This window comes from Oncorhynchus nerka, linkage group LG20, assembly GCF_034236695.1.
Source record: "Oncorhynchus nerka isolate Pitt River linkage group LG20, Oner_Uvic_2.0, whole genome shotgun sequence".
Lineage (NCBI taxonomy): Eukaryota > Metazoa > Chordata > Actinopteri > Salmoniformes > Salmonidae > Oncorhynchus > Oncorhynchus nerka.
In genome coordinates this window covers 19,663,248-19,685,808 of record NC_088415.1, presented here as the reverse complement: position 1 = coordinate 19,685,808, position 22,561 = coordinate 19,663,248, and the positions used below count along the sequence as shown (strand labels likewise).

General features: G+C 43.9%; 1 protein-coding gene across 1 annotated transcript in view; it reads right to left on the bottom strand.

Moving 5' to 3' along the window:
- Window positions 1-21,611, bottom strand: part of LOC115116087 (sodium/potassium-transporting ATPase subunit beta-1-interacting protein 4-like) — a 131,080-nt gene extending 109,469 nt beyond the window's left edge. The window contains exon 1 of the mRNA XM_065006127.1: window positions 21,277-21,611. Coding sequence (XP_064862199.1) covers window positions 21,277-21,330 — 54 coding nt within the window. The 5' untranslated portion in view covers window positions 21,331-21,611. The remainder of the gene's footprint in view (window positions 1-21,276) is intronic.
- Window positions 21,612-22,561: the final 950 nt, after the last annotated feature.

The following is a 22,561-nucleotide window of genomic DNA, read 5'->3' as shown; positions in this document are numbered from 1 at the left end:
TTGTTTATTTAGTTATGGATCCATAACGAATTACTATGGAATAAATATCACTGAATTACAGAAATATCCTCCAATCCTCTCTATGCAATTATTGGTGGAGAGTCACGTCATATTTTCCAATATACTGTAGGCCTACCGTAGGCGACATGAGTCTCACTAGTGTTGAGTAATGTACTGTTAAAAGTGGTGTAGGTCTTTTTTATTTAAAGAGAATATTGAAGTTAGCATATTGAAGCAAAAGCCTACAACTTTTAGCACCGTTTCCCGCTGCTCTGAGACAAACATGGGGACTGGTCTTGATAAATCAATGAGATTTTTATTTTCACTAAATCTCCGTTTGGGTATTAGTTAGACTAGAATTAGAAAATTAGGGTGTTGAAACATTATGCTCTTAGAACAAGGACAGCCTACTCCTTCCTCCCCATTGGGGAATTGAACCCTGGTATCCCGCATGCCCGCAGGACACTGGATTCTTTAGCTAAATAGACCAGTACTGTACTGTACTCCCGACCGTCACGTTGTACAGCGCCATATTTTCCGTTCCATCCAGACGGAAACCCAAAGGGTTTTACATTTTCCTTGGAATAGAAACACCATAATATTAATCAAATTAATTAAGCAAGTACCAATCAAAACTTTGGACATACCAACTCATTCCAGGGTTTTTCTTAATTTTTACTATTTTCTACATGTGTGGAATAATAGTGAAGACATCACAACTATGAAATAACACATGGAGTCAGTTAACTTCACTAGGGGACGTGGGACGGTAGTGTCCCACCTGGCCAACATCCAGTGAAATTGCAGAGCGCCAAATTCAAACAAAAAAAATCCCACTTCCTGGATGGATTTTTCTCAGGTTTTCGCCTGCCAAATCAGTTCTGTTATACTCACAGACATTATTGTAACAGCTTGGGAACTTTAGAGTGTTTTCTATCCAAATCTACCAATTATATGCATATCCTAGCTTCTGGGCCTGAGTAGCAGGCAGTTTACTTTGGGCACGCTTTTCATCCGGAGGTGAAAATAGTGCCCCCTACCTTAGTGAAGTTAAGAACAAATTCTTATTTACAAGGACTGCCTACTACTTCCTCCCCATCAGGGATTTGAATCCCGGTCTCCCGCATGCCCGCAATCTCTAGTACAGACATTATTGAAGGCTACCAAATGTTTCTCAAAGATGCCCTCTGGTGGTCAAACTAGCACAACTAGCATTAATGGTACTAGTGGTTCACACTTAAATAACGTGCCATAGAATTCTGCTGCAGTACGCTGCAACTTTTAAAGGAGGAACCACTGTACGGGGCGATAGTAATTTAGTTCAGTTACCTTCGCTTTCTTGGGTACAGCAACCATGGTGGACAACTTGAATGAATGAAATGCCCTGATTTTACTGAAGTTGCAAGACATTGCAAGCTAAGAAATGACGGGACAAGGCATTCCATTGCGATATACAGATTTTGATTGCCGATAGATAGGCCTAGTGCACGGTTCTGACTGGTGCCTGACCTCTCTCTCCGTCCCTCGCTAGCTCGCTATGAAAGATGCAAGTGTTTGTGTTCTCGGAAGTACGGCAACTAATCAGTCTCCTCTGTTCCAAAAATACAGAATCTTAGGAGTCGATGAGTCAATTCCTAGCAGAATCTAGGAATAGATGCCGGGAGTCGACGTGCAAGGACTCAAGGAATCAATTATTTTGGAGACGACTCTCCACCAATACGTCATCTTCGTTAAAAGTTGGGAAAATGGCCAAGAAATGCAAGAGACAGCAGCGAAGTCCTGTATGGCAATACCTTGAAGTGTTAAATGAGAAGTTGTTGAAAGGCAAACTTGCGAGGTGGAATTGAGGTACAGTAATGGTAGTACAAGTGCTTAACCATCTGAAAACATATGTACCGTGAGACCCAAACCGTTAGTGGCAGCAGCGCTGATGCATCGTGAATTCACATGGACTTTTATAGGAAAACGGATAAAAGTTTAAACGTTAAGAAAAATATATATATTTGTCACATCCCTAGTGTGTGTGTGTGTGTCTGAGGCTGTCTCACTGTGACCAGACTGCTCCCTCCACTCTCTCTCTTCCATCAACCTGGCAGTGCCAAGGAAACGCAGTTCATTATCATCTATCAAAAAGACCCACACGCACATAATTGTAGACTACACACACACACACACACACACTATATAAACCTCAAGGTACAAACCCCCCTGATTTCCCCAGCTGAAGATCCCAGTCTCCTGGGCAGGGCAGAGGACACCGAGGTCCGGACATCTGTCATATTTTATATAAATATATATATATATGCATCAGTGGAGACTGTTGAGAGGAGGACGGCTCATAATAATGGCTGGAATGGAGTCAATAGAATGGTACCAAACACATCAAACACATGGTTTCCATTCCAACCATTATTATGAGCCGTCCTCCCCTCAACAGCCTCCAGTGATACAGTATATTTTTAGGAACTCAAGTCAGGGACTCACCTTACTGTTGAGATATAGAATAGTAGAATACACAAGATGCAATTTCAAAATGTGGTTGTGTGTCAGCAGTTTTCCTTACTCACTGACAGTCACTCAATAAGACCATGACAGTTAAACAGTTTTTGATTGGTCAATGAGTCTGGTTGGTCAATAAGTTTAGTTAGTCAAGCCAGCTATCTAAAATTATAGTAATCATTGCCAAAATACCAACCGGGCAAGCAGGGCACGCAGGTAAGGGTGCTCTCTTGTGGCTAGATGTTCTTTACCTTTCGGTCATCAGATTTCCCACTAATGCTCCTTATAGAACACAACACTGCACTCTATACTCCTCTGTAACCTATTCATCTCTGTATACCCATTGCAAGACCAACTGGTTAATGCTTATTTATAAAACCCTCTTAAGCCTCACTCCCCCCTATCTGAGATATCTACTGCAGCCCTCATCCTCCACATACAACACCCGTTCTGCCAGTCACATTCTGTTAACTTCTTTGGGACTGGGGAGCAGTATTGAGTAGCTTGGATAATTATGTGCCCAGAGTAAACTGCCTGCTACTCAGGCCCAAAAGCTAGAATATGCATATAATTAGTAGATTTGGATAGAAAACACTGAAGTTTCTAAAACTGTTTGAATTATATCTGAGTATAACAGAACTCATATGGCAGGCAAAAACCTGAGAAAAAACCTGAGGTTTGTAGGTTTTCAAGTATTTGCCAATCTAATATACAGTGTCTATGGGGTTATATTGCACTCCCTAAGGCTTCCACTAGATGTCAACAGTCTTTAGAACCTTGTTTCAGGCTTCTACTTTGAAGGGGGAGCGAATGAGAGCTGTTTGAGTCAGGTGTCTGGCAAATGCCATGAGCTAAATCATGCGCGTGGCCATGAGAGACAGCTGCATTACTTTTAATTTCTAAAGACAAAGGAATTGTCCGGTTGAAATATTATTGAAGATTTATGATAAAAACATCCTAAAGATTGATTCTATACATCGTTTGACATGTTTCTACGGACTGTAATATAACTTTTTTTAACTTTTCGTCAGAACTAAGCAATCGTGCATTGAGCATTTGGATTACTGGGCTAAACGTGCGAACAAAAAGGAGGTATTTGGACATAAATAATGGACTTTATTGAACAAAACAAACATTTATTGTGGAACTGGGATTCCTGGGAGTGCATTCCGATCAAGATAATCAAAGGTAAGTGAATATTTATAACGCTATTTCTGACTTTTCTGACACCTCTCCTTCTTTGGAAAATGGCTGGATGTTTTTCTCTGGCTAGGTGCTGACCTAACATAATCGCAAGGTGTGCTTTCGCCGTAAAGCCTTTTTGAAATCTGACACAGCGGTTGCATTAAGGAGAAGTTTGTCTATAATTCCATGCATAACACTTGCATATTTTATCAATGTTTATTATGAGTATTTCTGTAATTTGATGTGGCTCTCTACACTTTCACCAGATGTTTGTTTGAGCCAATGCATTTCTGAACATAACACACCAATTTCAAATAAGGTTTTTGGGCATAAAGATGAACTTTATCGAACAAAACACACATTTATTGTGTAACATGAAGTCCTGTAAGTGCCATCTGATGAAGATCATCAAAGGTTAGTGATTAATTTACTTGCTATTTCTGACTTTTGTGAGCCCTCTCCTTGGCTGGAAAATGGCTGTATGGTTTTCTGTGACTAGGTGCTGACCTAACATAATCGTTTGGTGGGCTTTTGCCATAAAAGCCTATTTGAAATTGGACAATGGCTGGATTTACAAGAAGTGTATCTTTAAAATGGTGTATAATACTTGTATGTTTGAGGAATTTTAATTATGGGATTTCTGTTGTTTTGAATTTGGCGCCCTGCAATTTCACTGGCTGTTGGCGAGGTGGGAAGCTACCGTCCCACATATCCCAGGGAAGTTAAAGGTCCCCAAAGCACACACATCCCTGTATCGCTCGTTTTTTCAGTTAGCTGCTGCTAGCGACCGGATCGAGCTGCAACAAACACTCAAACTGCAGTTTTATCTCAATCTCTTCATTCAAAGACTCAATCGTGGACACTTAATGACAGTTCTGGCTGCTTTGAGTGATGTATTGTTGTCTCTACCTTCTTACCCTTTGTGCTGTTGTCTGTGCCCAACAATGTTTATACCATGTTTTGTGCTACTACCATGTTGTGCTGCTGCCATGTTGTGTTGCTACCATGTTGTTCTCATGTTGTGTTGCTACCATGTTGTGTTGTCATGTGTTGCTGCCATGCTAAGTTGTTGTCTTAGGTCTCTCTTTATGTAGTGTTGTGTTGTCTCTCTTGTCGTGATGTGTGTTTTGTCCTATAATATAAAAATATATATTTTTTTTATCCCAGCCCCTGTCCCGGCAGGATGCCTTTTGGTAGCCCGCCATTGTAAATAAGAATTTGTTATGAACTGAATTGCCTAGTTAAATAAAGGTTACATTTTTAAAAAACGGTGCACTCTATTCACACAAATGTACCCACAAGCACACTGTTCCTGTTGCGCACAATCACAAAAACAATTCCTCATACAAAAACCAATAAGCTCATCAGCATGACTAATTGCGCTTCCAAAGGAGTCATCTAGGCAACTACATCAACCAATGTGATAATGGCTGTGGTAATTTTAGCTTGTTTTTGCTGTTCTCCCAATAGCATTTTAGAGATTAAACTTAGTCTGTTTTTTAAATCTGATTTTACGGCTATTAACCTAAACACACACACACACACACACACGAGGTAGGCTTTGTTTTATTACCGTTCCATTCGCTCCATCTGAAGATATTAAACCTAATGACAACTGTAATGTATTAATAATAAAGCCATGCCGAGGCACAGTGTGTATGTGTGGACGTGTTCAGCTATTTGTATTTATCAAGGCAGCAGCTACTCTTCCTGGGGTCTGGCAAAATTAAGGCAGTTATACCATTTTAAAAACATTACAATACATTCATTACAGAATTCACAACACACTAAGTGTGTCCCCTCAGGACCATACTCCACTACCACATACCACTACCACATATCTACAATCCATGTGTACGTGTCTATGTTATCATGTGTGTGTATCCATGTGTTCGTGTGTGTAGAGTGTGTATGTTATCATGTGTGTGTATGCATGTGTCTGTGTTTGTTACTTTACAGTCCCCGCTGTTCTTAAATCTGATTCTACTGCTACATCAGTTACCTGATGTGGAATAGAGTTCCATGTAGTCATGGCTCTATGTAATGCTGTGCACCTCCCATAGCCTGTTCTGGACTTGGGGACTGTGAAGAGACCTCTGGTGGCATGTCTTTTGGGGTATGCGTGGTTGTCTGAGCTGTGTGCTAGTCTTTTCAACAGACAGCTCGGTGCTTTCAACATGTCAATACCGCTCACATATACAAGTAGTGATGTCAATCTCTCTTCTACTTTGAGCCAGGAGAGATTGACATGCATATTATTAATGTTTGCTCTCTGTGTACATCCAAGGGCCAGCCGTGCAGCCCTGTTCTGAGCCAATTGCAATCACTCTTTGTGGCACCTGACCACACGACTGAACAGTAGTCCAGGTGCGACAAAACTAGAGCCTGTAGGACCTGCCTTGTTGATAGTGCTGTTAAGAAGGTAGAGCAGCGCTTTATTATGGACAAACTTCTCCCCATCTTAGCTCCTGCTGTATCAATATGTTTGGACCATGACAGTTTACAATCCAGGGTTACTCCAAGCAGTTTATTCACCTCAACTTGCTCAATTTCTGTAATGAATACTCAGGGAGAAAAAGGTGTAGATTCACAGGCAGAGCGCAGCAGATGTTTATTAAGCCTTGCAGAAGGCAGGAATCGTGGTCGCAGGCAGGCAATGGTCAAACACAGGCAGGCAACGGTCAAACACAGGCAGGTAGGCAGTCAAAAACAAACAATACCTCACAACCATAAAAACAGAAAGAACTGAACTAAATAGGGAGCTGATGAGACCAGGTGAGAAACCAACACAGGTGAAAACAATTAACAAAAATGAAAGACAGGGCTACGTTCCAGAACACAAAGAAACAGGGCTACGTTCCAGAACACAAAGAAACAGGGCTACGTTCCAGAACACAAAGAAACAGGGCTACGTTCCAGAACAAAGAAACAGGGCTTTACGTTCCAGAACACAAAGAAACAGGGCTACACGTTCCAGAACACAAAGAACCAGGGCTACGTTCCAGAACACAAAGAAACAGGGCTTTGTTCCAGAACACAAAGAAACAGGGCTACGTTCCAGAACACAAAGAAACAGGGCTATGTTCAAGAACACAGAGAAACAGGGCTACGTTCCAGAACACAAAGAAACAGGGCTACGTTCCAGAACACAAGGAAACAGGGCTACGTTCCAGAACACAAGGAAACAGGGCTACGTTCCAGAACACAAGGAAACAGGGCTATGTTCAAGAACACAGAGAAACAGGGCTACGTTCAAGAACACAAAGAAAAAGAACACAAGGTAGACTAAGAAAAGAAAAGCAGAACCTTACAATTTCCACATGATTTATTACCGAATTTAGTTGAGGTTTAGGGTTTAGTGAACGATTTGTCGCAAATACAATGCAGCTAAATGCAGCTCTTCGTTAAATGTTGCAGTCCTTTCAGTTGCTGTAATAGCTGACGTATATAGTGTTGCTCTGGGGAATTCCTGATTCTACCTGGATTATGTTGGAGAAGCTTCCATTAAAGAACAACCTCTGTGTTCTGTTAGACAGGTACCTCTTTATCCACAATATAGCAGGGGCTACATTTTTCCAGCAGCAGACTATGATCGATAATGTTAAAAGCCGCACTGAAATCTAACAAATTTCTCTCAGTCAATCATCAGTCATTTGTGCAAGTGCTGTGCTTGTTGAATGTCCTTCACTATAAACGTGCTGAAAGTTGGATGTCAATTTGTTTATTGTAAAATAGCATTGTATCTGGTCAAACACCATTTTCTCCAAAACTTTACTCAGGGTTGGTAACAGGCTGATTGGTCGGCTATTTGAGCCAGTAAAGGGGGCTTTACTATTCTTGGGTAGCGGAATGACTTTAGCTTCCCTCCAGGCCTGAGGGCACACGCTCCCTAGTAGGCTTAAATTGAAGATGTGGCAAATAGGAGTGGCAATATCGTTCGCTATAATCCTCAGTAATTTTCCATCCAAGTTCTCAGACCACAGTGGCTTGTCATTGTTGATAAACCATTTCTTCACCTCTTCTACACTCACTTTACGGAATTCAAAATTACAATTATTGTCTTCAATAATTTGGTCAGATATACTCGGGATGTGCAGTGTCAGTGTTTGTTGCTGGCATGCCTACGTTTGATCATCTTGCCAATGGAAAAAAATCATTAAAGCAGTTGGTAATATCAGTGGGTTTTGTGATGAAGGAGCCATCTGATTCAATGAATGATGGTCCTGAGTTGCCTTTTTTCATTGAAGGTGCTCCAAAGCTTTTTTACTATCATTCTTTATGTAATTTATCTTTGCTTCATAGTGTAGTTTATTCTTCTTTTTTATTAAGTTTAGTCACATGATTTCTTAATTAACAGTATGTTTGCCAATTGGTTGTGCAGCCAGACTTATTTGCCATTCCTTTTACCTCGTCCCTATCAACCATACAATTGTTTAATTCCTCATCAATCCACGGGGATTTAACAGTTTTCAAAGTAATTTTCTTAATGGGTGCGTGCTTATTAGTAACTGGGATAACCAATTTCACAAATGTGTCAAGTGCAACGTCTGTTTACTCCTCATACACACCATGGACCAACAAATATTCTTTACATCAACAACATAGGAATCACTGCAAAACTTATTGTATAATCTCTTATACACTATAATTAGGCTAAGCCTTTGGAACTTTGGGTTTCCTAGATATGGCTGCTACATAGTGATCACTACATCCGATGGATCTGGATACTGCTTTCAAGCACATTTCTGCAGCATTAGTAAAGACGTGATCAATACATATCGACGATTTCATTCCTGTGCTGTTTGTAACTACCCTGGTAGGTTGACTGGTAACCTGGTTGCAGGCACTGGTTACAGTTTGAAACTTTTTGTTGAGGGGGCAGCTTAATGAAAGCCAGTCAATATTTAAAAATCACCCAGAATATATAACTGTTGATATCACATACATTATCAAGCATTTCACACATATTATCCAGATACTGACTGTTAACACTTGGTCTATAGCAGCTTCCAACCAGATGGGGCTTTAGGTGAGGCAGATGAACCTGTAGCCATATTACTTCCATTTTTTTTTTACATGAGATCCTCTCTAATCTTTACAGGAATGTGGTTCTGAATATAAACAGCAACACCACCACTGGAATTTCTGTATTTTCTATAAATGGTATACAAAATCAGCAGAGGCATTCAGGGCAGTTAGAGTGAAATAAATTATGTTACTTGCATTCAATGCCCCTGGTATAATGTACATAATGTACATTAACTGAGCTGGGCTTGGGTCATTGATAAGTCATTGTCTCAACGCAGCCTTATAATGCTGTGAAGAGAGATTGGAAACCCAAATTGGTCTACACGGACAAGTTCTGGCCTGGTTTAGATCTTATCTGTCGGAAAGATATCAGTTTGTCTCTGTGAATGGTTTGTCCTCTGACAAATCAACTGTAAATTTCGGTGTTCCTCAAGGTTCCGTTTTAGGACCACTATTGTTTTCACTCTATATTTTACCTCTTGGGGATGTTATTCGAAAACATAATGTTAACTTTCACTGCTATGCGGATGACACACAGCTGTACATTTCAATGAAACATAGTGAAGCCCCAAAATTGCCCTTGCTAGAAGCATGTGTTTCAGACATAAGGAAGTGGATGGCTGCAAACTTTCTACTTTTAAACTCGGACAAAACAGAGATGCTTGTTCTAGGTCCCAAGAAACAAAGAGATCTTCTGTTGAATCTGACAATTAATCTTAATGGTTGTACAGTCGTCTCAAATAGAACTGTGAAGGACCTCGGAGTTACTCTGGACCCTGATCTCTCTTTTGAAGAACATATCAAGACCATTTCAAGGATAGCTTTTTTCCATCTACGTAACATTGCAAAAATCAGAAACTTTCTGTCCAAAAATGATGCAGAAAAATTTATCCATGCTTTTGTCACTTCTAGGTTAGACTACTGCAATGCTCTACTTTCCGGCTACCCGGATAAAGCACTAAATAAACTTCAGTTAGTGCTAAATACGGCTGCTAGAATCCTGACTAGAACCAAAAAATTTGATCATATTACTCCAGTGCTAGCCTCTCTACACTGGCTTCCTGTCAAAGCAAGGGCTGATTTCAAGGTTTTACTGCTAACCTACAAAGCATTACATGGGCTTGCTCCTATCTCTCTGATTTGGTCCTGCCGTACATACCTACACGTACGCTATGGTCACAAGACGCAGGCCTCCTAATTGTCCCTAGAATTTCTAAGCAAACAGCTGGAGGCAGGGCTTTCTCCTATACAGCTCCATTTTTATGGAACGGTCTGCCTACCCATGTCAGAGACGCAAACTCGGTCTCAACCTTTAAGTCTTTACTGAAGACTCATCTCTTCAGTGGGTCATACGATTGAGTGTAGTCTGGCCCAGGAGTGGGAAGGTGAACGGAAAGGCTCTGGAGCAACGAACCGCCCTTGCCGTCTCTGCCTGGCCGGTTCCCCTCTTTCCACTGGGATTCTCTGCCTCTAACCCTATTACAGGGGCTGAGTCACTGGCTTTCTGGGGCTCTCTCATGCCGTCCCTGGAAGGGGTGCGTCAGCTGAGTGGGTTGATTCACTGAGGTGGTCATCCTGTCTGGGTTGGCGCCCCCCCTTGGGTTGTGCCATGGCGGAGATCTTTGTGGGCTATACTCAGCCTTGTCTCAGGATGGTAAGTTGGTGGTTGAATATATCCCTCTAGTGGTGTGGGGGCTGTGCTTTGGCAAAGTGGGTGGGGTTATATACTTCCTGTTTGGCCCTGTCCGGGGGTGTCCTCGGATGGGGCCACAGTGTCTCCTGACCCCTCCTGTCTCAGCCTCCAGTATTTATGCTGCAGTAATTTATGTGTTGGGGGGCTAGGGTTAGTTTGTTATATCTGGAGTACTTCTCCTGTCCTATTCGGTGTCCTGTGTAAATCTAAGTGTGCGTTCTCTAATTCTCTTCTTCTCTCTTTCTTTCTCTCTCTCGGAGGACCTGAGCCCTAGGACCATGCCCCAGGACTACCTGACATGATGACTCCTTGCTGTCCCCAGTCCACCTGGCTGTGCTGCTGCTCCAGTTTCAACTCTTCTGCCTTATTATTATTTGACCATGCTGGTCATTTATGAACATTTGAACATCTTGGCCATGTTCTGTTATAATCTCCACCTGGCACAGCCAGAAGAGGACTGGCCAACCCACAAAGCCTGGTTCCTCTCTAGGTTTCTTCCTAGGTTTTGGCCTTTCTAGGGAGTTTTTCATAGCCACCGTGCTTCTACACCTGCATTGCTTGCTGTTTGGGGTTTTAGGCTGGGTTTCTGTACAGCACTTTGAGATATCAGCTGATGTACGAAGGGCTATATAAATACATTTGATTTGATTTGATTTGTGAAAGGATCCAGGAATCCAAATGATTTGGGTGGATCCCATCCTCCTTATAAAACGTATTGTTTCCAAAAGGTATCGAAATTGTTAACAAAAGTTACACCCATTGTGCTGCAATAATCACGTTGCCAGTTGTGAAGAGAAAGAATCCTGCTACATTTACATTTAAGTCATTTAGCAGTGCTAAAGCGTTTAATGTCACGATTCAGAGAGGACACAGGGCCAGATATGATTGGTCTTTTGTTAGTGTCTAGCAGGGAGTCAATCAGCTCTTTAAAATCCAGTTTCAACTGTTCAGAGCTGCCCTTCATAATGTCATTAAAACTCACATGGACTACGATGGAATCAATGTCCATGTCCTGATGTAGTACATTCGGGAGCAGCTTAGTAATGTCATTGACTCCAGCTCCGGGATGGGACATTGTTTTTGGCACCAGGAACAGTCACATTTCTTACCATGGAACTGCCCAAAATCATGGCCAGCGAGAAGGACGAGGAAATCCGCCCACTCCCACGCTTCACAGGATGGTGCCTCCGACAGATCCAGAGCAGGGAAGGAAGGTTGCCGACGTCAACTTCAAAATCGTGGGGAAGGAGTAGGAGTAGATACAGCGGCCGCAGACACAGGTACCCCCAGCGACAAAGGTGCAGGAAGATCAGGCCCCCGGGTGGCGAAACTATTTGTTGTTTGTATCCGCTCTGGGCCTCCCGTTGGGAGTGTAGGCTGCTTCGTTGATTGCCATGCTCCTCTTGCTGTACTCCTTCAACTCCGCTATCAGATGGGGAAGGAGAGGCAGGAGATGGCTTCCCAGGCAAACGAACTCCAGGCAACACCGGCCAGTTGGATAACGACAAACGACAAGACAGAGATGCATCCAACATGTGAGAATGCCATCCAGCCACCTTCGTAGTAAAGATCAACATTCCACTCTACGTTTTAGGTTCGGGTTAGGTTTAGGATTAGGGTCAGGGTTAGGTTTAAGGTAGGGAAAAAAGGATTTTGAAAGGGACTTAATTGTGTGTCCCCACAAGGTGACTTATACAAGACTGTGTGGGTGCATGTGCGTGCGTGTGTGTGCGCGGGTGTGTACAAGTCTGTGTGTACGTGTGTGTGCGTGAGTATGGGGGAGGGGTAGCCAGCAAATGGGGGAGACAACCAGTAACCCTCAGCTCATGAATATTCATTGTCAAATTTAAATGTTTAACGCTCGAACTTGCAAGGAACCCACAGCGTTACTAAAAACTAGCCTAAACCCTTTGCAATGTGTGGAAGATTATGTGATACACACCAAAGACGGAAGTTCGTGTTTTGAGGATAAAAGAAGCAAGTCTTTTGTCCCAATATATTAGAAACCACATAGCCTAGAATTAGGCTAAAACAGCTAACTTTTCTCAGTTACTGGAACACTGTGATAAGGCCTACACATGAAAACACTGAGGTAACACTCATCCTACACTATGCATTCATAGCACACAAGGTGCCGCTACCGTTACCTCAGGATTATTCAGAAACACACAATTCAGACACAGCGGGTGGGTTAACCTTTCCCAGAGGATGAGATAAGCACAGAACCATGACTGCTCCTCTCCTCCCTCCCCTCTCTCTTTTCTCATTCATGATGATGCCTAACAGACACAACAGCCCCGTTAGAATTGCAGATTGTCTCCACTGCCTGTATCAGGGCTCTCGATCTGGCTGGCTTCCCACCAAAGCCAACTAGCCAGCGCCCCACCTAGCCAAGCACATCATTGTTGAGTAGGGTGTTGTGCTTGTGTTTGTCTTGTGTGTGTCAGTGTTGTAGTACACATATTTCAAGGGTCATAGTTGAAAGGTAGGTGTTTTCCAGCTCTGCATTACTTCAGACCAGTGTGCATTTGTGTCTGCCTATGTGTGTGTGTCCAGTTCTCATGTTGATGTAGCCTCATATTTGACCACTCAAGACTCACAAACAGGTCTTCTTGAGGACAACAGACACTCAAAAACAAAACCAGAATCAGTTGTCGTAAAACAACAATGATAAAAAACCAAGTAGATGGGAGACGGCCAGACCAGCCATTCTCTGGGGTGGTACTATACAGAGAGCAACCCCAGCTGTTCTGAACCGTCGGAGCGGAGAGGAACGACAATATTCCCAATTCATAGAAACTCATTATCCGCCTTCAGAGAGAGATCACCACCACTAGCTTCTCACTGTCCAGCCACCATGCAGCACACCACAATTTAATTGGGGATGCCAATGATGCCGTAGTGGTTTGATCAAATCCAGAAAGACATTACAAAGCACTCTCCACGCCTTGCTATCATCACATGGCCTGGGCCTGTCAAGGTGGGTTCAGCTGTCCTATTTTTAGCCCACAGCATCATTTATGGTGTCTTATTTATGGTGATGATCCAATTATATGCTGCAGGGTAATGTATATCTTAGGCTAGGAAAACAACCTAAGTCAGTGAGAGGGCCTGTATGGTCAGTACCTGATCACATGACCTACCCTAAGCAGGAACAACACTAGGCCTTTGCAGAGAGAGCCCTAACAGCCTTGGTTTTATTAGATCACGCTGAAACTAGCCTAACCCAATGGCCGGAGAGACATTTTCCATTTACATTTTAGTCCTTCAGCAGACACTCCTATCCAGAGCGACTTACGGTATTGAGTGCATACATTTTCGTACACACACCTGACAACCCCTGAGCTCTCCCTCTCCCTCCCGTTTCCACAGGTTTGGTCAAATTCATCAAAACAGAGTGAGGTGTGGCTGGCAATGACCCAACACAGCAAGGGGTCTGGGGCATCCAGAAATATGCTGTTCCAGCAGTCTTCAGGGACTCCATAGGAAAGCTGTTCCAGCAGTCTTCAGGGACTCCATAGGAAAGCTGTTCCAGCAGTCTTCAGGGACTCCATAGGAAAGCTGTTCTAGCAGTCTTCAGGGACCCCATAGGAAAGCTGTTCTAGCAGTCTTCAGGGACTCCATAGGAAAGCTGTTCTAGCAGTCTTCAGGGACTCCATAGGAAAGCTGTTCCAGCAGTCTTCAGGGACTCCATAGGAAAGCTGTTCTAGCAGTCTTCAGGGACTCCATAGGAAAGCTGTTCTAGCAGTCTTCAGGGACTCCATAGGAAAGCTGTTTCAGCAGTCTTCAGGGACTCCATAGGAAAGCTGTTCCAGCAGTCTTCAGGGACTCCATAGGAAAGCTGTTCTAGCAGTCTTCAGGGACTCCATAGGAAAGCTGTTCTAGCAGTCTTCAGGGACTCCATAGGAAAGCTGTTCTAGCAGTCTTCAGGGACTCCATAGGAAAGCTGTTCCAGCAGTCTTCAGGGACTCCATAGGAAAGCTGTTCTAGCAGTCTTCAGGGACTCCATAGGAAAGCTGTTCTAGCAGTCTTCAGGGACTCCATAGGAAAGCTGTTCTAGCAGTCTTCAGGGACTCCATAGGAAAGCTGTTCCAGCAGTCTTCAGGGACTCCATAGGGAAGCTGTTCTAGCAGTCTTCAGGGACTCCATAGGAAAGCTGTTCCAGCAGTCTTCAGGGACTCCATAGGAAAGCTGTTCCAGCAATCTTCAGGGACTCCATAGGAAGGCTGTTCTAGCAGTCTTCAGGGACTCCATAGGAAAGCTGTTCCAACACCCCCCCCCCACACACACACTTCTCTAATGAGAAAAAAGGTCAGAACAGAGGGGAGGAGGAGAAACAGGTGTGTCACTGAGCAAGGACACAGGAGTGTGTGATTGTGCTGTGTGTGTGCATGTCTGTCTGTGTGCATAGGGAGAGGGAAGCATGTCTGTCTGTGTGCATAGGGAGAGGGAAGCATGTCTGTCTGGGTGCATAGGGAGAGGGAAGCATGTCTGTCTGTGTGCATAGGGAGAGGGAAGCATGTCTGTCTGTGTGCATAGGGAGAGGGAAGCATGTCTGTCTGTGTGCATAGGGAGAGGGAAGCATGTCTGTCTGTGTGCATAGGGAGAGGGAAGCATGTCTGTCTGTGTGCATAGGGAGAGGGAAGCATGTTGTGAAGAAATGCGTTGTCATTGTATGTCATAAATGTCTGATGAGTGTGGATGGAGTCTTCATCTCCCCCAGCCCTCTCCCTCTCCTCCAACCCTCTCGCTCTCCCCCAGCCCTCTCTCTCTCCCCCCAGCCCTCTCTCTCTCGCTCTCTCTCGCTCCCAGCCCTCTCTCTCCCAGTCCCCTCTCTCCCAGCCCCTCCTCTCTCCATCTCCCCCAGCCCCCTCCCTCTCCCCATCTCCCCCAGTCCTCCCTCTCTCTCTCCCCCTAGCCCTCCCTATCTCTCTCCCCCAGCCCTCCCCTCTCTCTCTCCATCTCCCCCAGCCCTCCCTCTCTCTCTCCCCATCTCCCCCAGCCCTCCCTCACTCCCTCTCCATCTCACCCAACCCTCCCTCCCTCTCTCCCCCCATCTCACCCAGCCCTCCCTCCCTCTCCATCTCACCGAGCCCTCCCTCTCCATCTCCCCATCTGCCCCAGCCCTCCCTCCCTCTCCCCCAGCCCTCCCTCTCTCCCCCAACCCTCCCTCCCTCCCTCAGCCATCCCTCTCTCTCTCTCTCCATCTCCCCAGCCATCCCTCTCTCCCCCATCTCCCCCTCCCTCCACATCTCCCCCAGCCCTCCCTCACTCTCTCCATCTCCCCCAGCCCTCCCTCTCCCCCATCTCTCCATCTCCCCCAGCCCTCCCCTCCATCTCCCCCAGCCCTCCCTCCTCTCCCTCTCCATCTCCCCAGCCCTCTCCATCTCCCCCAGCCCTCCCCCCTCCATCTCCCCCAGCCCTCCCTCCCTCTCCATCTTCCCCAGTCCTCCCTCCCTCTCCATCTCCCCCAGTCCTCCCTGTTGTAACAATGTGCAAATAGTTCAAGTACAAAAGGGAAAACAAAAACATAAATATTGGTTGTATTTAAAATGGTGTTTGTTCTTCACTGGTTGCTCTTTTCTTGTGGCAACAGGTCACAAATATTGCTGCTGTGATGGCACACTATGGTATTTCACCCAATAGATATGGGAGTTTATCAAAATTGGATTTGTTTTCTAATTCTTTGTGGATCTGTGTAATCTGAGGGAAATATGTGTCTCTAATATGGACATACATGGCAGGAGGTTAGGAAATGCAGGTCAGTTTCCACCTCATTTTGTGGGCAGTGTGCACATAGCCTGTATTCTCTTGAGCGCCAGGTCTGCCTTCAACGGCCTTTCTCAATAGCAAGGCTATGTTCACCGAGTCTGTACATAGTCAAAGCTTTCCTTAAGTTTGGGTCAGTCACAGTGATCAGGCATTCGGTCACTGTGTACTCTCTGTTTAGGGCAAAAAAGCCTTCTTAGTTTGCTCAATTGTTTTGGTTAATACTTCCCAATATGTCAAGTATTTTTCTTTTTGTTTTCTCATGATTTGGTTGGGTCTAATTGTGTTGCTGTCCTGGGTCACTGTGGGGTATGTTTGTGTTTGTGAACAGAGCCCCAGGACCAGCTTGCTTAGGGGACTCTTCTCCAGGTTCATCTCTCTGTAGGTGATGGCTTTGTTATGGAAGGTTTGGGAATCGCTTCCTTTTAGGTGGTTGTAGAATTTAACGTCTCTTTTCTGGTTAGCGGCCTAATTCTGCTCTGCATGCATTATTTGGTGTTTTACATTGTACACAGATGATATTTTTGCAGAATTCTGCAAGCAGTCTCTCAATTTGGTGTTTCTCCCATTTTGTGAATTCTTGGTTGGTTAGCTGACCCCAGACCTCACAACTATAAAGGGCAATGGGTCGTATAACTGATTCAAGTTTTTTTAGCCAGATCTTAATTGGTATGTTGAATTTTATGTTCCTTTTGATGGCATAGAAGGACCTTCTTGCCTTGACTCTTAGATGATTCACAGCTTATTGGAAGTTACCTGTGGTGCTGATGTTAAGGCCGAGGTATGTAAACTTTGTGTGCTCTAGGGCAACGGTGTCTAAATTACATTTCTATTTGTGGTCCTGGCAAATGGACCTTTTTTGAAACACCATTATTTTTGTCTTACTGAGAATTACTCTCAGGACCCAGGACTGACAGAATCTGTGCAAAAGATCTAGGTGTTGCTGTAGGCCCTACTTGGTTGGGGACAGAAGCACCAGATCATCAGCAAACAGTACACTTTTGACTTCAGATTCTAGTAGGGTTAGGCCAGGTGCTCTCTCCCCCAACCCTCTCTTTCCATCTCCCTCAGCCCTCTCTCCCCAGCCTTCTTTCCTCCTCTATCTCTCTGTGTGTTGTCCAGTAATCCATGGTGTCCTAGTGAAGGGTGAATTCCCAGGGCCGGAATCCTGCTGGCTAAACAGGTGTTATCAACACGACAGTGCTCCCAGGCCTCCAGAAGAGAAGGGATGAGGGGGAGGGGAAGTAAGAAGGTCAAGGAGGAGGTAAAGAGAACAGGAGAGGTATCTAGCTGTGAATGGCCGAAGGTGTCTCCAGTGAAGTGTTCGCTTTCTAACAATGGTTTCAATGGGGTCAAGGAGGAGCAACAAACACTAGGGAAAGGATGAGCCTCAGAGGTCTTCAATATCGTACACAAACACAAACCAGCCGAGCTCATGTGAATAATGTATCTGCGACATGTAGACACTGGTGCATCATTTATGAGGTAAACTAAAACAGGGAGCAGTTGTCTGGTGAAAATGTCTCTAAAAAAAAAGGACAACATCCTGTTTGACCGTCTGCCCGTCTGCGTGTGCATGTTTGTGTGTGTACATGCACAGTGCATTCGGAAAGTATTCAGACCCCTTGACTTTTTCCACATTTTGCAACGTTACAGCCTTATTCAAAAATGGATAAAATATTTTTCCTCAGCAATGTATACACAATATCCCGTAATAATAAAGCGAAAACAGGTTTTTAGACATTTTTGCAAATGTATTAAAAATACCAACGGAAATACCTTATTTATGGTCAAAGGCACTGCATCTCAGTGCTAGAGGCGTAACTACAGACCCTGGTTAAAATCCAGGCTGAATCAGCCGTGATTGGTAGTCCCATAGGGTGGCGCACAATTGGCCCAGCGTCATCCAGGCTTGGCCGGGGTAGGCCGTCATTATCAATAAGAATGTGTTCTTAACTGACTTGCCTAGTTAAATAAAGGTCAAATAAATCATAAACAATAATACATTAGTATTCAGATGCTTTACTATGAGACTCGAAACTGAGCTCAGGTGCATCCTGTTTCCATTGATCATCCTTGAGACGCTTCTACAACCTGATTGGATTCCACCTGTGGTAAACTCAATTGATTGGACATGATTTGGAAAGGCACACACCACAATTGACAGTCCATGTCAGAGCAAAAACCAAGCCATGAGGTCGAACCAATTGTCCATAGAGCTTCGAGACAAGATTGTGTTGCGACACAGATCTGGGGAACCAAAACATTTCTGCAAAACTTGGTTTTGCTTTGGCATTATGGGGTATTGTGTATAGATTGATGAGGGGGGGAAACTATTTAATCAACTGTAGAATAAGGCTGTAACGTAACAGAATGTGTAAAAAGTGAATACTTTCCAAATGCACTGAACGTGTGTCACATTCCTGCCCTGGGGTGACGGTCGTCAACAGCCCTGGACCCCCCCCACACACATTACGTCGGAAGCAAAGAGCATTCAGGGAGGAGATTGATCTCCAGGAATCCCACAGCCAGCCAGGCAGCTACCCCCGAGGCAGGGAGAGGAGTGAAGCACCCTGGTAGAGTGCAGAGAGTGCTGCTGAATGGGAGATGATGGCAGTGTTGATAGAAATACTATTACATTTCCACCACCATCATTCACACTATTTTTCATATAGTAATGGAGCTCTCTGGAACACTGCTGTACTCACCAGTCTAGAGATTAGGCACTATATGAGAGAGCAAATGGAGCAGAATATTGTTATGGACAAAGACATGAGTATGAGTTACATTGTAACCCACTGTACTGCAACAGGTACAGTACTATACATGGATTGAGGTTGTGAATTGAAGGCTTTACATCACTTTGATTGAACCCTTTGTCATCTACATTCTCCACAACTGTCATAAACGCTAGCCACTCAAATCAAGTAGAAATCGTTGCTACAAAACCGTGTGTCAATTTCACATGCGATTGGAATGGATACAGTAATTGAGCTACCACTTATTGGGAATAGAGCTCAGCCCAAGCATGGTTCCACGCCATGCTGCTGTGTTGTTTATAGGAGAACCAATCAATCTCTAGCGGGGGGTTACTGTGACCTGATAGGACCTGGATGACATCACCATGGACCCTTCGTGAATTCTGACCACTGCACACACACATTTTACTTTTGCTAGCTGTGAATGGCAAGAAGTGTCTTCTTGACTGAGAAAAACCCCTTTTCTCCTCTCCTCTCCAGTAAGGCATAAACTTTTTAATGATGGTTTCAACAGGGACATGAAGGAGGAAATCAAATGAAAATATAATTGTCACATGCGTTGAATACAACAGGTGTTGACCTTACTCTGAAATGGACAAGCCCTAACCAACAATGCAGTTAAGAAAAATAAGAGTTAAGAAAACATTTACTAAAGTTTAAAAAAGTTACAATAAAATAACATGAATGAGGCTATATACCGGGGGTATCGGGGTACCGTACTGGTATCGAGTCAATGTGCAGGGGTACAGCTTAGTCGAGGACAAATGCACTCTTAACAAAAAAAGTGCTATCTAGAACCGGCTGTCCCTATAAGAAAACCCTTTGAAGAACTCTTTTTGGTTCCAGATAGAACCCTTTCCACAGAGGGTTCTACCGGGAACCAAAAAGGGTTCTCCTATTGGGACAGCCAAATAACCCTTTCGGAAGCTCTTTTCTAAGAATGTCGTACCCCTCCCACACCCCAAACAGGCAAACATTCCATGAATGTGTTCATGTCTGTGCTTTACTCTCCCTCTCCCTACTCCCTTCACTATGTCCTTAAACCTAATCCCTGGTGCATGGAAAGAATTACCAGAGATATGGTTTTTTAAACAAATAAATGGTTGAGTAGAGATGGGGTTACTGGTATTTTAGCTGTTGATATGGTTGTATACTAGGGGCTTACCCAACCTCACTGTGTGAGAGAGCTCTTTTAATGCCATCATAAATAACATTCCCACACCCTGTCACCTCCACTTTCCCCTCCCTGCAGCAGGGTGGTGGAGAGAGGGAGAGATGGGGGGCACTTACGGCAAGTTCACAGCCATTATGTGTCAAATGTCACGTCTCGCACTCCACTGATCACAACCGCGGAACAATCTCTCTCCAGCAGGTTGTAACTAGCTGAAGCCTCACTTTGTGGATCATAGACTCCCATGGTGATTATTGGTCGGGTGGAAGCTCTCCTACAAAACGATCTATCCAAACTAAACTAATAGGATCGTACATCACAGTCAAAAAGGGATCAACTGTTTGAAAGCAGGCCATTTGTGAAATCAATGAAAGCCAACTCACACGTGTATTTGTTTTCACTGAGGTAGGATTACAAACGGACACCTGACACAGTGACTCAACCGGTGACAAGAGGTTGAACAGTCTTTGTAAAACTTCCTGGTGTGACTGATGTAGTTTAGCCTACTGTGACGTGCCACTCACAGTAACAACTTTAGCTGAGAAGAAACAATGGTGCTGATGTTGCACAAAACACCAATACAATAGGCTACTGTGGCAATTGTCACGCACAAATCACAGTACACATTGGATAGCAGTACATGGATACACTTGTAGGCTACAGTACAATTGTTTGGTCAGCAGAGGTGCGTGGACATGTTTGCACCAGTGTCATAGGGGCTATTTTGCATTTGTGGTGAGTTGATCTGGCCCAATAACTGCACATAACTATAGCTTGTGGATAAGGGAGTGCACACACACCACTCTTGAATCTTGCCATATGTTCCCTCGCGACTCGCGAAGTAGCCTATCCTCGTGGAACGGACGAGGTGAAGGAAAGAAACAGACAGTGTGCTGCACGTGGATGTTTGGCCACATAATAGGCCTACTGTATGCCAATTGTATTTCACCGGCCATCAAGCTGCCTTCATCAGCTATCACTAATTCAACACGAAAACACTGGTAGCAAAACTGGTCAGTGTTCACAGTAAATTCACAATAACGTGGCATGATAAAACACATTTTAAAAAAAATTGTTTCACCCAAAACAACATTTAATTTTCTAAACTAAATCAAGAAACAACAGAAAATTACACTTTTTGTATTCGGCTATAGAAATAACGGGTCACTCACCAGCTGGATCGTGCAAAGAAAGATGAGCGTGCAACGGCCGCTGCAGCACCCCATTGTATTAAAACCCGAATAGCACTCGAGAAACGATGAAAACACACACAACGATCTAGACTGGTTCACTATGGCAAGGACCTTTCAGTGCAAAAAATGGCTTCAAGCTCGGTCAACGGCGAAAACTGTGTCTGTAAGCTCCAGGCACTGGCGTCCCATGCATTTTCTTTCCCCAAAATGATCGCTTTGTGTGTGAGAGGGGTAACTTGAGTTGATAGCCTACTACCGCTAGCACTCGAGTGTATGCGTGTGTGTGTGTAGCGGGGCAAGAAGGGGGATAGGCTAGATGGTGTTTAAAACGGATCTTTGGATTTAACAGTGTCCAGTGACACTGGTCTGGTGTTCTCACTTGTTCCCTGTAATGTTTTTCCCCCAAGAGTTTAAACACAATTTTCATACGAACTCTTTTCATAACATGTTATATTGAGTAGGCTACATAATTATGCAAAAGTGGTAGGATATTGTTTTAAATATCCTGTTACTCAACATTTTAGGTGCGGAGATATTTTTCCTTCAATATTTTCACAATTTGTTTACAAATTTCATAATAAATGTTGGTAAAGGTGAAACCTAAAAGTAAAGTATTAGCGCAGTGTCAGCTACTGAATGGCATATTTCTCTCATTAGAGTCACTGAGGAGCGATGAGTCCTAAACCATTACGTAATTTAGGCGCCACCCGCTGTTCATTTGACGCTATTACATCAACACAAACAGTCGAGAACGCCTTCCATCCTTTTCATGGCCGTATTGCTTATGTTGAACTCATGTAAAATATTAGCCTTGTAAAACGATTGGTCACTAAATCCGTAGGACCATGTAAAAAACAGTTGATCACTGTGCATGCCCTCACCCCTATATACTTATAACTTATTGGTTTGGGTCTGCCCTCTATAGTGCTGTACAGTGTTAGAACCTGATGTTGAGGCCCATCACTGTACTCTTGATAGTCACCACCAGTGGTGTAAAGTACTTAAGTAAAAATACTTCAAAGTACTACTTAACCCTTGTGTACTTAACCCTTGTGTACTTAACCCTTGGGTAAAAAATGACCCGCCACTATGTTTAACAGCAGAGAAAACTCCCCTAAATTATATTTTTTCAACTTGAAATTTGATGACTTTTCCTAGAGTGACCCCAACATTAGAAAAAGTGAAACATCTCCTTTGTTCATACTTTGTTCATATCATATGAAAGCTGTACACCACCAGGGTACAAAGATTGTCTTTGGGTCAT